This window comes from Glycine soja, chromosome 2 (genome assembly GCF_004193775.1).
Source record: "Glycine soja cultivar W05 chromosome 2, ASM419377v2, whole genome shotgun sequence".
NCBI classification, from domain to species: domain Eukaryota; kingdom Viridiplantae; phylum Streptophyta; class Magnoliopsida; order Fabales; family Fabaceae; genus Glycine; species Glycine soja.
The window spans coordinates 14,913,542-14,932,136 of record NC_041003.1 but is presented as its reverse complement, the minus strand read 5'-3'; the positions used below and the strand labels follow the sequence as shown (position 1 = coordinate 14,932,136).

General features: G+C 33.9%; 1 protein-coding gene across 6 annotated transcripts; it reads right to left on the bottom strand.

Annotated features, from left to right (window-relative positions):
- Positions 1 to 1,250: 1,250 nt before the first annotated feature.
- Positions 1,251 to 14,881, bottom strand: LOC114389778. Of its 6 annotated transcripts, none has more exons than XR_003661806.1 (21): positions 14,399 to 14,880; positions 14,046 to 14,310; positions 13,481 to 13,586; positions 13,247 to 13,388; positions 12,781 to 13,042; positions 11,956 to 12,323; positions 11,084 to 11,157; positions 9,195 to 9,348; positions 8,859 to 9,051; positions 8,398 to 8,590; positions 7,847 to 8,293; positions 7,200 to 7,257; positions 6,644 to 6,731; positions 5,491 to 5,565; positions 5,332 to 5,415; positions 5,077 to 5,220; positions 3,568 to 3,646; positions 3,357 to 3,439; positions 3,192 to 3,246; positions 2,129 to 2,244; positions 1,251 to 1,636 (listed from the first exon to the last, which is right to left on the bottom strand). XR_003661806.1 is itself a non-coding variant. In XM_028350516.1 (20 exons), the coding sequence occupies exons 1-20, from the start codon at positions 14,682 to 14,684 to the stop codon at positions 2,179 to 2,181; spliced, it is 3,222 nt and encodes a 1,073-aa protein (XP_028206317.1). In that variant the 5' UTR covers positions 14,685 to 14,880; the 3' UTR covers positions 1,251 to 2,178. The 6 variants fall into 6 exon arrangements, 1 of the variants encoding a protein (XP_028206317.1); XR_003661807.1 differs by having other exon boundaries at positions 1,251 to 1,629; XM_028350516.1 differs by having other exon boundaries at positions 1,251 to 2,244.
- Between the last annotated feature and the right edge of the window lie 3,714 nt (positions 14,882 to 18,595).

Genomic DNA, 18,595 nt, shown 5'->3' with positions numbered 1-18,595 from the left:
TGCAACACACATGAACCGTAGACTCGGTAAGGGTGGTCAAAACGTTATAAATTTTTCTTGTACATGGATATATAAAGAAATATTATTTAATATGCATTGTCTTATCTGTACCTCAAATAGAAAATCACATTAGTCTAGGAGTGTTGAAATCTAAATGGATTCAAAATAAAAATTGAAAACCACTCAAACAAATCAAAAATCAATTTTTTTGAATTTATTTAGATGATTTTTTCCCTTAAACCCATCGGTTTGCAGTTTGTAATTTTAAAACCAAATCAAACACTTATATTACAATAGTGTTATAAGTTTTATGTGTATATCACTTAAATTTTATAGTATTTTATAGTGTTATATATATCAAACTTATACAAGATATTTTTTTTTTCAAACAAATTTTTTAAGATATATTTGATTTAAAATAAATGAAAACTTATATTTTTATTATAGAATATTTAACATATAAATTTTTTATAGATTGTTATTATCAATTTTTAAATTTAATTTAAAAGATAAAATAATATTTTTATAAAAATCACAAAATCAAACCAACCCACAGAATAATGATTTGGTTTGATTCGATTTTCATTTAACCGAACCAACCAAAACCAAACTAAACCACATGTTTTATAAGTTTGATTCAGATGATTTTTTTGATGAAAAATCGAATCAAAGCCGCGAACACCTATTGGATACTTAAAACCAAACACGTCCTTCCAACATGTGATTGATATTATTAGATTTTTCAACAACCCGATTCTCTCTACATAAAATGCTTTAGATTTTGGTTCTTCAATCCCATGGAATTTTTTAAAGCTTGACAACTGGGGACATATGTGCCAGATATGGCATCCCCATTTGGCATCATCCTCGTCATTTTTGGCTGAATGTGCCATAAACACTGTTCTAAGCGGAGGCAGTATCGATCAATCTGTAATAATTTCCTTGTCATGAATCTTTTATGAAATTCAAGTCTTTCATTTTAGTCCAGCTTCCATGCAAATTACAGATGATATTGATGCTACCACTAAATTCAATTTTTTTTTTTTATGTCCTTCAAGAGGCAATACTTTCATAATGTCGTGACACTTACAGCACAACTGAAGGAAATGGAATGAGATGAACTAATAGTCATTAAGAACAAGTCAGCCAACTAAACTAAAGGATAATGATACATTATTCAATATTTCAAGCCAAAAGAAAAACACGGAAAAAATGTTCTTTTTGTGTACTGTAGTTTATCATGATACGGGTAAAATAAGCAAAGTTCATTTAAAACTTCTTTCCATTTCCAGAGGGAGAAAAAAAAGAATAAATATTTGCAGAACCGGTCATTGATATTGTTTCCGCTGTCTCATCTGCTGTAGTATTACATTCAATTTAATAAATAAATAAAAAGACAAAGGAATACCAACTTTTCTATATTTCAATATAGAAAATCAAGCAACCGATGCTTATCGGGTCCTCAGGGTCATGGTTCATAGGATTTTGGCACCTGTTAGTAGTCAGTTTCTGTATTTTTGGCACAATCAGTTATTTTGGCCTCATCTTGTCAGGCTTGATACACGAATGTCAATGTATATACACAATAAAACAGTAATTTTTTGTGCCCTTTCACTCCAACATCTGCTTCTGTTCACTAGGACAAGTTCAGTAACAGAAGACACAGAATCAGAGTAAAACCCTCAATCAAATCCCTAAGATTGTAGGTGTCAGACACTTTAGTCCTTAACATTCTAAAATCCTCATTTTAGTCCCTGACTTTGCAACAAAAATTATTCACTGTAGTCCATGTCCACATTTTTGAATGTATGAACAAAAAAAAGTGAATGACATTTTGCAAAATGAGACTAAAGTGAGGATTTTATAAAGTTAAAAGACTAAGGTGATAGTCACTTACACTTTTAAGGTCTAAAATAAAGGTTTACTCGACTTTTAACAATAGCAATCCATTCAGGAGGCATTTGGAAGAGTTTCTACACAATTTATTCAACCTTATGAAAATGACTTTGACTCCTATAAGCTCTTTCAATAAGTTCTATAAGCTATCATGTGATATAAGACTATTGTAAGTTTTATAATCGAATTTATAACATCAGCTATCAGTTGGTTGGTGGCACAGATTATTTACCTGTGAATGAATAACTCGATGGGTAAGGCATTGACATGTTTACTATAAAATCATTCTCTTGGGGGATGTTGGAAATAAGGATGTTGCAGAGCCTCATCAATACTTGGCCGATCCTCCTACAGTTTTGAAAGAAGCCTTGATTAGATACAGCAGTACCCAACTAAAATAGGGACTACTGTTAGCCAAATCAGTCACCCCCCTTTTTTGTGTTTGTGTACAAAAAGAAAAAATGACCCTTCCTCGTACTCATTTCTCTATCAACGAACTTATCTACGAGGATTATTAAATGTGCTTTGATACTGTTAACAAGGTGGTGGACTGTGTAATTTCAAAAATCCCGCATCCAAGACAACAGGTCTTAGTTTTTCAGTCGGCTCCAATGGCAACTTATTAAGTGAAACAAACAACAAAAGAAAAATATGTTACTGTTGAACAAGGTGCATATGTTCTAGGGGAAGCCACCTTCAGATCCAGAAAGGTATTGAAAACTAGTCAGGAAACTAAACTAGATGACTATTACTTATCCACACATCTTTTACAGTCACTGTGGTGTGTCAGTTTTTGAACTCTCCCTGTGAAGGACATTGGATGCAGTAATTCGCATGTTGAAGTATATTAAAGGAGTCCTACAAAAAGGTGTCCTATATGAACTTGAGTTGTGGGATATTCAGATGTAGATTAGGCAAGCTCTCCCATTCACAGGAGGTCCACTTTTGATTACTGCTCTCTGTTGTTGGTAATCTAATTTCTTAGAAAAGCATGAAATTTGAGAGTGGTTACAAGATCTGGTGCAAAAGCAGAGTATCGAGCCATGACTTTAGCCACTTGTTAACTTGTTTGGCTCAAATAGTTGCTTAGAGAACTGGAATTTAGGGAGGTTACATAGATGATATTTATTTGGGATAATTATGCGGCCTTGCATAATGCATCAAACTTCACATAAATTAGGCAATCAAACTTCAGTGCTATGAACAATGATGGTAAACAATTTAGACAGTTTCATCAATCAAACATGTTTTGAGGGTAAACATAACAAGAAATCAGTTTTAATCTGGCAACTTACTGGATCCCAATGTAACAGATGGCGCACTAACCGTAACGCCCAGATGTTTGAAAAACTGCAAGTCAAAGGAATATATTATGACAAGAAAGCAATTGCACAATGGGAAAAGAATAGATATATATATATATCATAATATGATAAAAATGAAAGCATCAGATATCTAACCCTATTTTTAGGGGATCTCGATTCCTAATTTGACGAGAGAAGAATTCTTCGGAGCATTTCCAAGATGCAGGTGAAACTCCAACCTAAATTGACAAAGATGAATACTTCATCAGGTCAATGTATATTCAAATATAGAAAGTTGGAACATAATCAGCATTTGACAGGTTAAGAACCAAAGATTAAAACTGCTAAGATGGTAAACTTGGTTCACCTTTTGATACTTTTTTGAGGAACTGCTGGACCTGGAAATTCCAGGGATTAAAATGCACAATTCCATGAATGATCTAAGTCTGTCACCACATTAATAAAATAAAAGTTACAATTATAGAGTACAGAAGTCCAAAAGAATTAACAAATATTTAGTACCCCCATCACAATCAAGTCTTCAGAACAAAAACAGAAGTTCTAGGGTTAAACCAGTAACTATATTTGGAACTGGGATGCATGAGCAAGATTCAAATGTTTAGGTGCCTGACTGCTTGCACATAATACTCTTGAAGAAGACAGTAAACTTTATAGTTGTCCAAAGTCAAACCTATAAAAATGTATTGGATTGTGGCAGAGAAAATGACTGAGAGGTTTCCAATAATAAATACCCAATATAAGTAAACTAATGAAAATGCAATCTTACAACTGAGAGAATGACAATCACCATCCCAGATGCCCAGAGTTTTGAATTTTCAACACATCTATTCTCTCATGCTTCCTTGATATTTATTAAATGAACATAGGAAATGCTAAAGAGCAAGCAAAGCCTAAATTTTGAAATGAAAGGAAATTTCTTGACTTCAAACTAAAGCAGAAAACTGAATCCTGAGATTTGGTGTCCCAAGACAATCCACAAAGGAATACACATCTTTGAATAATGATCTTTGAATAATGGCAAGACTGTCACCCATTCTAATCAACTCAAAGCAATTCCAATTCAATAAAGGACTTGTACTTGTGTCAAAAAACTCCAGCCAGATGTTAGAAAACAATAAAACAGGACATTCTAGCATTGAGCTACTAATTCAATTTCAAGTGTACAAATAAAAACAATGATAAGACACCAAATGAAAAGGTAATAAAATATAATATTGAACACTGAAATCACACACAATACTGCAATACACTTCCTGTCTAACAGAGGATTCTCTGTCCCCAGACTGGAAATAGCTTCACAGTTCCTAATTACACAACCTACTATCAGATATATATACTCCTAATACATGGCTACCAGCAGCTATTTTCTATGCATAACTGAAATCATGCAGTTTCTAATACAAATCTGTTTTCTAATAGATTTCTATCAGATATATACACCTAAATCCTAATACATAACTGCCAGCAGTTGTTTTCTACGCATAACTGCCATGCTACAATTTTTAAGGCGGGATTGCTTTCTAATAGATTTGCTATAACAGAACCAATTATTTTCTATCACATAAACTCCTAATATTGAACTACCTCCAATCCATTGGTGGAACTAACTTGGATCTTAGTTCCCACCAAACAACCAGCAACCAATTTAGTGAATGACAGAAGAAGACATCTTCAAAAACAGAAAAGCACCTAAAGGGTGCATTCCTTTTGGATTGTCACAAACAATTCATAAACAAACTTCAGTTGCCCTTCTTGCTTAGAGAGAGAGAGAGAGAGAGAGATACTATCAGCTGGTCATCTAAATTTCGTGGCATTAAACAAGATTAGGATTACACCTGCTAAAAAACTTGCTTACTTGTATGCCAGCTCCTTCACACCCTCATTCCAACCTTCTAGTTGTCTGTCTAAAAGAGCACGTGTTAAAGCATTTATCTGGAAGACATTTGGTGTCCCTAAGACCAACTCTAACATCACAACACCAACGCTCCACATGTCATATCTGTGAAAGCAAAAAGATTGCTTCAAGAATTGCAGAACCAAAAGATCAAGCAACATCTTGAAAAGGAAAAAAATGAATACAAACGCCGACTTCATGTAAGACATCACATACTTCAAAGTTGAGCTTGTTGGCCCTTGATACCATGTAGCATTCAGCAAAGCTTCAGGAGGAGTATACTCATAGGTTTGTTCAGCTCTGAAGAAGCATAGCATATTTTTACCACAATAATCATAAGTAAATAATCAGTGTGTATAAAGGGCAGCAAGATACCTAGAAGGCCCAGTGGAACCATATAAATGCTTTAATGTGAATTCATCAATTCCACTTCCAAAGTCAATAATACGCCTAAAAGAAAGAGCAAAAAGCACCAAATTCACTACACAACACCAATAAATTATTCACACAAATAGAGACACACAAATAGTCGGATAGATAACTCAAGTTTTAAAGGTAAGCAATAAGCCAATAACCCAGTTTTATTGCTATCATTGCCAAAGACTCAACAATGATTATCAGTTAAATAATAGATTTGAGAGAGATTGTTCCCAATGCAAGCAGAATATAGCCATACATGGATACCTCTTATACCTGTTTATAGATCCTAGATGGTAATGAATTGAAGAATTAATTCAGAATTTTTCATGCATCATATCACATGGCTAAATTTAAAATACAATATTAATGGCTTCAAAGAAAATCTCAACATGTTCAACATCAAACAAGTTTTGCAATTCTATCTGTGCTGAGAGTCATCATAACTAAAAGGCACAGAATCCACTGATATATAACTGATAGTAGACCATTTCCGAATAAATAAATAGTAAGCAAGCAAGAACATGTATGGAATTATTTTCTAAAGAAGTGAATAACAAATTTCACAGTGAATGAATTCTCTTGCATATCAAAATCGCCCATTTATCTTTGCTGAAAAGTCAGTCACCATATATAGCTTACTTTTTGGAACAGAAACAGTAAATGTGCATTGAAATTGCAGAAAATTTAATTGAGCAGAACAATGGTTGGAAAGAAATGGAAAAATATTTAGTTGTTTCTAACACAGGGAGATAGGAACTTGGAAATGGATGCTAAAGATCAATCTTTCAAAGGGCATGCAGTATGCAACCATACTGACAGGATCATTACAATTAATTACTGGATTTGTAAATATATATATTCAAGTAATTTTCTAAATATCTTAACAGAGATGTAGAACTGAGTTTTCAAAAATATGATTTGATTTAAAATTGGATTAAATCACAATTGACCTAATCACATCATAAATAGAAGTAATTAGGCATATCACATCTATGGTTTAAATATAAATTATAGAAGGTAAAAGTGCTTCCAATCAATTTTTTATTCTAAAAGAACAATTTAAAACAAAAGCATGGTACTAAAATACAACTAAGATACTTCACTGTACATTTTGGTGGAAAAATTATTAACTTTAGTGGGAATCTCTTTCAAGCATCTCCCTGTTTCCTGATCTTCAAAGCATATCACCATATTCTCTTCAAAAATAAAATACACCAAGTCAGTTAATTTTTACAAATAACCAAATTCTTTCAATTGAGCATTGCATTATAAAAAAAATGAAAAATCAATCACACATGCATCAAAGAATCACAGATGGCAATCTTGTTATGAACTGTAGATAAAGGGACAACATAAGTATAGTGTTTTAACAATTACATAAGTAGGCATTAAACACAAGACAGATTAATTTTTTGGAGCAAATATAGGACCCAAAATGCAGAGAAATTGATTAAGTAAATTTATTAGACAGAAAAGTAACAGTGAGTTTGCTTAAAAAAAGGTAAAAATTGAACAATAATTTACAATGATTTCCAGAAAATTAATGGCTTGAAATTCAAAAGCACCAACTAATTGGTATCCTATTGATTTTGAAAAAATTATGTTCATCTAGGAATCTGCATAGGCATACATCACTCAGGCACAACAAATTACCCATGTCTTACCAGGTTTAATATCTCTGTGTGTGATGTTGCGATCATGACAGGACTTGAGAGCTAATAACTGAGTAGATAAGGAAAAAAAAAAAAGATGATTTTTCAAGAACATATAGTACAAGGTAAAATCAAGAATAAATTCTGGGAAATATAATATGATCACATCCAAGAAACAACTTTTTCCCCTTTATTTTTTACAACAATGAAATTTAGTTAACATAAGTGAAAAGGAAGATATTCAAATACTGAACCTCCAAAACTCTCTTAAAATTTAATATACTTTAATAATGAATGTTTTCCCTGTGATCAGGGTTTGAGACTGAGAAATTATTTTTAAAAAAAGGGACAAATTGAGGAGTGTATATTTCTTAATAAAACCTAGTTGCATGCTAACCCATTTCTAATATTAACGGCAAACTGTTCACCCAAGAACTTATGCAGAGATTTATAATGCACCACAAACACAAAGAAAGAAAAATGACGGATATCTCAGGATAAGAAAAAGCTGTATACCCAGGGAAATGTGATTTATTTTTACTTTTGCCAGGGAAAAATGCGGTACTTAGTATCTGCATAGATTGCAAAGTATATTTTAAATACCAGGGACCATAAAGGCTATCAGGGCCATAGCCACAGAACCTACATGTAAGACATACCAGCTGCCAGATAAGGTTGCGCATTTCTGCTTGCCCTTCTTCTGCTGTTTTTAACCAATGCCACCACTTTGATGGACGTAGTATCTGAACATGTTTAGCTTGCTCAAGTCTTTCTTTCTCAGCAGTACCATACGCATCTTCCACGGCATATAAAAGTTTTGACAATGACAAACCTTCATAACTAAATACAAGCCATATTTCATTGGCTTGAGACTCAAAAGACTCCACATATCTTGCAATATGATTCAAACCTTCTTCATATGTGGTTCGTTGTAGCCGAAATTTGTTTGGAAATGATTTCTCAGGACCAACCTGTGATGTTTCTAAGACACAGTTTGATTTGCCAGCTGATAGAGGATCTTCAAAGCATGTAGAGGCATTTAAGAAAATTTCTCCAAAATACTTCTCCCTCAGCCCACTTAAGTAAACAGCAGACCCCCTCTCCACCTGTGTAGTGCATTTAAGAGTTATTTCTGCTACATGCTTACATATGCATAATGGTAATCCACTGAAACCATTAAAAGCAGTTCTAAATCACTCAAATATATTACCATTATACGCTTCAAAATGTACAGGGTGTAGTTAGTAGAACCATCCTGACAATCAGAAGCAGTTGAGCTGCTGGTTGTATTTTTGTCATCCTTGCTCATTTTTGCAGAATTACTATCTTGATTACAATTCCAATGAAAAGCCAACCATACTTCACCATATGATCCACGTCCAAAACTCTTCTTCAATACATACCTATACACCAAAATGCATATTGGCTTAATTGTTGGGCTAAAGAAAAACATTTTCAAGCATCAAATTCACAAAAACACAATACAATGAAACATGATGGCATTCATGATAGTACTGACCATCCATATAATATCAAAGCCAAGGGAATCTAAAAAATGTACGAATTAAAAAGTGACTTTTCCACAAGATATTAACCCTCCTATATTTTACTAGGAACTATATTGACCTATACACTAATGAACGTATAGGAATTCAAAGCAGATAAATTTACCTTAAATCGGGCATTGAATAATCAGCAGACCCATTACTGGAACCAGTATCATGTAAAGGAATTGATTCAAGAAGACCAATGAAACTGGCAAAGCCTTCAGGATTTATGCATTGGTCTTCGGCTTCACTAATAGTTGGACCAAGGTGAAAGCAAAAGTTTTGGCTATTGTATAAATTTACAGGACCACCAGGAGCTGAAAATTGAACCAACCAGAGTATTTGATTGTCAACAGATAAACTAAAATTCAACTATAAACAAATGCAACATAACAACAATAAATTAAGACCACTAAATTCACCAAGATTATGTAATTAGATAATAGACATCTTTGCTTACTGGCATGTTGATGAAGGGCATCTGGTAGAGGCTGAGGTAGTTCATACAAATAGTCTTCCCAGTCAGTTTTTTTGGCAATCTGCTTAGAGTCCTCTGGTTCATCGAGATTTTCAGATAAATAAAAACATCCAAAATCACCATCTTTTACTTCAACCTATCATAAAATAAATTGAAAGGCATTCAGTCATTCAGATTGATTTTGACCAGATGGATATCTGTTTTAAAGTGAAGTAATGATTTATGTTGGAAAGTCGCCTTAGTTATGGCCAACCTTGGACCTTAGCTTGCTTTAGTTGCCCCTATTTAGGGGCTGCCTTAATTGAAGTCTCAAGGGTAGTGTTTAGTCCCACATTGACTAGAGATAGACCTTATAATGCTTCAGCAACGCTCACCTTACAAACAAACTGATTTTGTGGGGTTCAGTTAGAGGCCCTAAGCCCAAATTTTAAAATGGTATCAAAACCTATCCCAAATCCATTGTTGGACAACCTACATTGCCATGCTCTAGGCTAGTAGCCTTGGGTGTGAGGGAGAGTGTTGGAAAGTCGCCTTAATTGTGGTCACCCCCAGCTTGCCTTAGTTGTGGCTCTTTGGGGGTTGTCTTAGTTGTAGTCTCTCAAGGTTGGTGTTTAGTCCTACACCAACTAGAGATATGACTTAAATAGAGCATTCTCAGATAACAAGCTTATTTCATAAAGTTAAGCCATAAGCCCAAATTCTAGAAGTTTATTAAAAAGGATGGAAACCTACTCTTGAGGGCACACATATAAAGAAGAAGCAAAATCCCCAAAAAAGAAAATTTACCCATGCATTTCAATGCTAAGTATTGGGAAAAACCCAAGTCTCACATTGGCTAGAGGCCAAAGATAAGGCCAAGATAGAGTATATATGTGGAGGGCAACCCTCACCCTACGAGCTAGGTTTTGGGATTGAATTAGGCTCAAACCCACATTCTAAGATGATATCAGAACCTATCCAGGATCTATTCAAAGGACCACCCACTATGTTATCCACGCACCAAGTCCAAAAGTGTTGGGCATGAGGAGGTGTATTGGAAAAAACAAGTCCTACATTGGCTAGAGATAAGACCAAGATAGAGTATATATGTGAGGGGCAACCCTCACCCTATGGGCTAGCTTTTGGGGTTGAGTTAGGTCCAAACCCACATTCTAAGACTAGTGGTGGAACTTAAAAAGCAAAACAATTTTTTTGGTAATGTATTTAACTAGTATCAGCCACAATTGCTTATAAATCAGCCTTGTGTGACTGTGTGAGATAATACAAAAAATACATCTCACCATCAATAGAGTGAGAAATTGATAAATCAATTTATGTTCATAAAATTACTTAACTCTCTAGTCTCATAGAAGGACACAAATCTTATATCCTCCTCACCCCCAAGCAAAATACTGTCAATTAACCAGAAAAGTATTACCCCCCCTTTTTAGTCGCAATTTTTCCTACCAGTTTGCACTATTGCATTGGGAGATCAGATTGGTGACTTGGCACGAGGATAGACGATTTGACTCCCTCAGAAAAAAATATGGCTGAAATTCCAAGAAATCACCTAAAGCATGTAAGTCCTCTTCATTCAATTCAAAACATACAAAATGTTCCCAAGACATCTTCTATAATTGTTTCCTCCAACAACAATATCAGAAAATCACAGCTCCACAACTGACTCAATCACATTTCTGAAGAAACAAAACATAAGAATCTTCTGACTTTGACACACATCACAATTATCTAATAGATTGACAAAATTCTATCAGCCTTTTCAGAAGAATCAATTAGCTCCTTAATTCCATTAGGACGTGCAATTTATGAGAAAAACAAACAAAATATGGAAGAAATTGACAACAATAAATTTCAACAGCTTCTGGCCATACCAATATTCGCTTAAACTTGGTATCTACCAGATGAGGGTGCTCCAAGTGTATAAGATCAGACCCGATGTCATTAACTGAGCAAGTTCCAAAATAATAAATTAGCTGATAAGCATCAGTAACAAGAAGTCAAGAACACATGCTACATACAGGAATAACCAAATTAAATAACTTCAGCAAAATCATTTAAGTTATCAGCAGAAAACATACCATGAAATTGCAAATTTGATTTTGTTCACTGAAATTAAATATGAAACAAGCAATTGTTATATACAAATGCACTTCGTTTTATTTTCACTCCTTCCTTAGTTGTTTTTCTGTTTTTTACTTTATGGAGGATTCCTTATCCTCTGTGCTTTTTGTAATTTCTCTGTCAATAAATTTCTCCGGCAGTTTGAGAAATTTAAAAATTCATCCAAGAAAAGTTGTACAGAAGTTTGTGAGGACGGGAGAAGGCATATGGAAAAATTAAAAACATGGGAAGCTTTTTCTAGATAAAAAGTCAAGATAGGAGAGGCCACTGTAATATTTGGAACATCAGGGGAAGGAAGCATAGGTTTCAAAAACTGCCACAAAAGAATAGCGTAACAAAAGTGAACTCAAACTTTCTTTTTTCTTGTTTAGTAGGGAAGAAAAGTGAAGGAAAGTAAAGAAACTGTAACTATGTTAAATACTTTCATATCCTTTTATTGTAATAGTAAGTAGGTATATGGGTAAACTTTTCAATTTAGCAAAAATTTATTTTTTGCAGCCCCATGTGTTTTATTTCCTTTAATTTCCAATTTTTCTCCTCAACAAAATGGTTGAAAATGTAGTTTTCCTTCCTACTTCTCTCGCCCAAACAATACATTAACCGTTAAACCCACAAAATATACCTGAGCTTTTGGAAGCAGTTTCCTGCTGACCAAACAATGGAAAATCTGCATCCCTCTTTCCACTATAGCTTCCCCTAAGCGAGTTTGCAGAAGATTTGGCAGACTCAAGAGGAATGACAACTGCTGCCACATTGTCCATACTGCCCTTTTTGAAGGCAGTATTAACAATTAAATCTGCCAAAGAATAGGAAGATGCAGGGGTACACTCAGATCTCATGTTACTGAAACGGTGTACTTCCCACAACAAATCACAGACATCCTGCACGCTCATCTTCTCAAATACACCATCTGATGCTACCACCAAAAAGCTATCATTAGCAGTCAGAGGCTGCCAATCAGTCACTTCTGGTGCAGATATAACACCATAACTGTTGACAATTCATCATAAGAAATGCATTAGTATTTAAACATAAAAAAAAAAAAAATAGTTTATGAAGAAACCAGTCATCCTAAAATCTTAAGTAGTTAGCCCTCATAGAAGAACTTTGGGCTTGAAGACTATAAAAAGCACGGGCCCACCCCTACTTTACAGAAATTCAATTTTAATACAAGAAAAAGAGCCGGTTTAAATTTATATCCACAATATGAACTACATTTGCAGTTTCAACAAGTTTTATGTTGGCTTTCGATGGCCTACTAACATGGACCTCCTCCTTCACCTAAGCTTGGGACTGGCTATGAAACCATAGGCAGAGTTATATCCACAATATGGTATGAACCATCAACCTAAAATCATTTGCACATGATACAATGCTTCTGTTTTAAATATGCACGTACTTTAGCTATAAGCTTGGGCTTTGTGAAAAGAATTTGCTCTGAACTTACCTTTTAAAGAGTACATCACCAATAGCCCGTGTAATAGCCAGCTGACCATTTATGCGAGGCACACCACCCCAATTTTGAACTTGACCACCAGCTGTTTCCACCCGAATTCTTTCATCATCTCTGTCTGGATGATGATCACTGGTCAATTCCTTTACTGCAAAATGAGTGAGACCATGGGAGGAAACCAATCTGTACTTTTCACGATCCCACACGGAAACAGAACCATCATGCTCTTTCTGCCTGTATAGCTTTAATAACAAGTCTACAAATCACAAGGAACTAACATTAAAAACCTTTTAGTCATGTTTCATCAAAATGAAAAGTAAGCTCATTGCCCTGTCATAATCAAACATCATATTTAGACAAAAGAAATGTGCAATAAAATAATATATAATATTCTAATTATGCCATTATAACTTGTATCTTAAAAATTGAAAGTTTAATTACAATTCATAATCTTTCTCACCTTTAGCCTCTCTGGGAGACTGAAAATTTTCAGAGCACAAGATGGCCTTAGAGTCTCCAATATTGGCAACCAAAATTTTATCATCTGCTACCAAAACAACGGTTGCTGTAGATCCTGAGTGAAGATTATTTCTAGAGGCTTCCTTCATAATTCAATTACAAGATGTCAATACAAGAACAAGAACAAAAAAGTATTGTGTAAAGATTTGTAAAGTGAACAGAAAGTCAAACTTACCTCAGAAAACTTTGCATCGATGTCATGGACTGCTCTCAACAATGCTTCCTTCAAAATTTCCAAGTGAAAAGAATCATCAAAATTTGGAGAAAATGTATTCTGAAACCTGGAAAATTCTTTCTAGTTGAGATAGACATACAAACGAGAGAAACAAAAGGTATATAAAATTTTAAATGCTATTAAGGCAATCTTAGTCCACTAGTAAACCAAGGAAACAACTCTAAAGCCAAACCAAAGTTAGTAGTGACTACTGACTAAATTAGACATTCAGAATTATCCACAACGCAAGAATACTGCTATGTACCTAAATAAAATATGCATTCTAATTGACATAAGTTCCTCATAAGTTCATAACAAGAATGCATTAACATGTCACTTCAACATTCACTGCTCTGCATAGTAACAACCCTTTATTATCAAAATAATAATGTGCAAGGCCTAATAAACCATACTTGACGTTAAATCAATAATACTAGAGATACAAAGGCACCTTCCAGTTACTAATTACTTACAAACGGTTGATATAATCATATAAGCGATAAGTAAAACTAGAAATATAACGCACCTTTCAAAATGCAGTTCATGCCATTCCAACCCTAGAATCTCCTTCCATCTATGCAGTAGGTTTACATGATCACGATCTCTCTTGTGAAGCAAAGTCTCTGTCGACGTCTTCGAAATAACAGAAAAGGCGGCATCGAGAAGAAAATAAGTGTGCAGAACGAAATACTCCACCAAAAGCTTCGACGCCATCTCACTAGCTTCCGCACCGTTATGACCATCGAAAACTGCCACAATCCCGACCGCAACCTCCTTGATCCCGTTCGGACCTGTTCCAGCGTCGAACGCAATAAATTACAACGAATGCTTCAGACGAAACTTCTAGAACACAAACCAGGGGGAGAGAGAGTTTGGTACCGGGGAAGGGAATGCGAACATCGAGGACGCAGAGAGCGCGATCCTCTTGCGAGTTTCTGCGGCCTTGGAGCATGGCGGTTTGGCAACGCGCGGTGGTTTGGGGAGGGGAATCGTACTCGGAGAGCTTCCAGCGGGGGCATTTTGGGGATTGGAACACCGCCGGAGCACCGCCGTTCTTGTAGACAGTCAGGCACGTAGACGACTCGCCGTGAACGAAGGGGATTGTGGCGCAAAGCAGAAACCCTAGCGCGAGTAACAGGTGCCGTGACGGAGTTTTCGGAATCATGTCAAAATATTGAGGTGAGAAATTGAAAGGCGCCGAACGACCATTGCAGTGCAGAGAACACACTCTCAACGTGAAGTCTAGTGCCGCGTTTGCCTTGCCGATTTTAATTCTGATACGGTCAGATTGTCCGAAACCGCCAATGCGGACAGTATTTTGCGCCAAATATCTTCATGAACAGGTCACGGGCAGAATATGAAACTGGAAGTATTTTGTCTATTACTTCATTTACTTGACACTTCAGCATCTAATTTTTTTTATAAAAAAAATAAAGTATGTTCTATTCTTTAAAATGTTTTGGAATTTAGTTTAATTTCCATAAAAATTTAATATATTTTAGTCTCTATATTTATTAAAAATACATGATTTTAATTTTCATTAAATTTTTATACAGATTTATACACATCAACCAATCAAAAATTATCATTAATATAACTTTCAAAATAATTATTAAAAACTAAAAAAATTATTATTGTAATTTGATTAAAATATTATTTCAATTCATTATATTTTGCATTTTTTTCAATTTGGCCATTTAGGTTTTAAAATCTCTAATTTAATCATGTATGTTCATAAATGAACTCATTCCTTTATTGTGTATTTGGAAACAAATGTAGAGATATGAAAAATAAAATCTATCGTGAAGTTACATATATTAGGTTCCATTTTAGATGATTTCTCATTTTTAGTTTTAGAATATTTAAAAATTAAAATCAATTTTGAGTTTCAATTTATTTTTTGTTTTTAATTTTTGAAAAGGTGTTACAAATTAAAGATAAATAAAATGAATCAATTGTTTAAACTTATCTTGTTCTACTTTGAAGTAACCACACTGATAGAGGTAGCAGGTGAGAGTCGCGATGATGACAATAATGAAAATAATGGTGGAGTCAATGGAATGGTGATGGTGACAATGACGACAGTGGTGGGAGTGGAAGAATGTCAACAACAATGGTGACAGAATGATGATAATGATGGTAGTAGTGGTGGAATGCTGATGACAGTGCTTTAAAACCTGGATTGACCCTGATTGGTTGGATCAATTTAACTATGACCCAGAGGTTTGGCCAGGTCAAGTTGTATATAGGATTGACCATGCATTGAACCTGTTGCAACCAAGTACGACCCAATCGAATTTGTAGTTAAACCAGCAACTGACCCAGGGCAAGTCATGCCTAAGGGAGGAAACACGCTAGGTCATGCGGTTCAATTAAGGTTGGTTATAAAATTTTAATTTTGTTTAATAAAGATTGGGTATTGCAAGTTAATTAGTGACCTATTGATTTGATCATTAACCTAGTGATCCAATGCTTTGACCAGGTCAATGACCGGTTCAATTTTTTAAATTATGAATGGTGATGGGGTGAAATAGTGACAACTGTGATGACAATGACGATGGAGGGACAGAACGATGGTGATAATAGTGATGGAATAATGGTGGCGGCGACAATCATGATGGGATAGAATAGTGATAACGACACCAACAACAACGATGATGGAGGCAACATAATGGTGACAACGACAATAGTAATGATAGTAGTGACAACAATATAATGATGGTGGAGGCGACAGAAACGAGGTGTCGTGGTAGTGGAATAGTGAAGGCAATAGTGACAGTGGTGGAATGACAATAGTAGTGACGGTTGTGTGGTTGTGATATAGTGTGGTGGAATGGTAACAATGGAAGTGGTGACAATGATGATGATGAAATGACAATAGTGGTTAAAATGTGTTTTTGAAAACTAAAAAATCAAATTCACATTTTTAAAAATTTAATGATGGATGTAAAACTATTTTAAAATTAAGTTAAAAATCAATTCAAAATTATTTTTGTCAAACATTTTGTTTTAAAAATTATATTTAAAAAAAAAATCAGAAACTCACAACCTTCCGAGAAGCCACCTTAGCTTTCATGTTTTTCAACTATTGGGTGCAAAGAGAAAAGGTAAATCTACGTTTCAAAATCAATTCCAAATACCCACTAAATGCATAATTCCATTTTTTTTCCCAATTCCATATTTCACTTATCTCAGTCACCTCACCTTTTTCTCCTCTTATAATGTAATTCTTTTCCTTTTTCACGTTTGATAGTAAAATTTTCTACATATTCTTGTCAACAAAAATAATTCCATAAATATTCAAATAGGACATTTACTTTCTTTAGATGTTTTTTACCCTCCTTTATCGTTAATTTTTAAGCAAAATGAAGTAGTTATAGAAAAAGAAAAAGTTATAGAAAGAATTATTATTAGTTATCAATACCAGAAAGAGATGTAAATGAAAAGTGCGAGAAAGTAGACCAAATCAATAAATATATTCTAATTGACAACAAAACGATAGTAAAAAAATGCAATAAAAAATAAAATGTATTAATATAAATATGCAAAAAAAAAATCAAAGACTGAAATAAAAATGATGGTTAAAAATAATGCAGTAACTAATTTGTTTATTCATGAGCGTCAAAGACTTAGGATATATAGAATATTTGTAGGCTCTAACTCTTTTTATAGGGTACAAATATGATATTTATTAAGTAGAAATCCTGACTACCAATAACCATTATAAGCTTTTAACAAATCTTTACATTAAATGACTTTTGTCTTCAATTTCTATAGTGGATGACTTTCTGGTTTTATGCTTCAAATCTTCACATTTCCAACAGTTTTATCAAAATAAAACATTGTTTCGACACTTAAAATAATGTGGACATTAACATCCGCACATTTCCTCCATTGCTTCTTCAATTGTTATTCTTGATTCTTGCTTCTACTTTGTTTTTTTTTTTTTACACTCCTTGCTTCTATTGTTACTTCTTTTCATTGTCATCCTTACTTTGTGGCTACTTTCTTTTGTGATGTCCTTATTTTTCTCACAATTGTTTCTTTGTGTGGTCAAATTATTCTATTCCCAGTGACTTAATTTTCTTTTTTTTTTCTTTTTTTGCTTGTGTTGGAACTTCAATTGTGTTGCTACTTCTCTTTGTCTTAATTCTTTTTTTCGGTGCTCTAACTCTTTTTTTATTTTTTTGTAGTTGTTGAGTGATTTTTTGAAAGGTTTAGTTTCCTGTTATTTCTTCTATATATTTTTCTGTTGTATTAGTAACCTTTTCTTGGCGTGATGGGTTTTTCTCTCATATTGGCCTATTTCGATACATTCAATTAAGAACAACTTGTCATCTAAAAAGATAGATGACAAATGTGCATATAAAAACTGAACCTTGTTGGGCAGCAATGCTGCAAAGTACAAACATGTAGAGAGAGGGTCAATACCTGCATCGGATAGTGGTAGCCATCGTTGAAGCACAAATGTTCCTATCTTTACAGCTTGAGTGAGTCAAACAACCAACACAAAGATGAATAAGCATTTTCTGAAGTGGGTTCATCTCATAGTTGATTTTTCTTTCTTTCTTTCTTTTTTCATTTTTGGCAAAGCATCGAGATTTGAATTGATTCATGTTCACCAGTCAAAAATGTTTATATACTATTTTTATTATATTTTTAAATGATAAAATAAAACATTTCGGCCTCCATTACAATATATCATGAAAAACTTTCATATCCTAAAAAATATGAAAAATTATGTGATCAAATCCATGATTAATATTAATATTTTCCTAAACATACAGGATTTAGAAAGAGACTTTTATGTAAAAAGGATTTTTTTATTAAGAAGTTTAGGTGAGTTGAATTTTATATATATATATTATGTCAAAAGAATTGCTAACACGATTCAAATAAGTTAACACAATACGTACATATATATACCCTCTTTTTTAGAATAGAAATGTGTATAAGTATAATCCAGCAAATTAGGCAACAGAAGTTACACGGACTAATCATCATGGAAATTTTAGTTTCCAGGACTAAAAAAACAAGACGTAAAAAACATACTAAAAAACAAAAGATTATACGTAC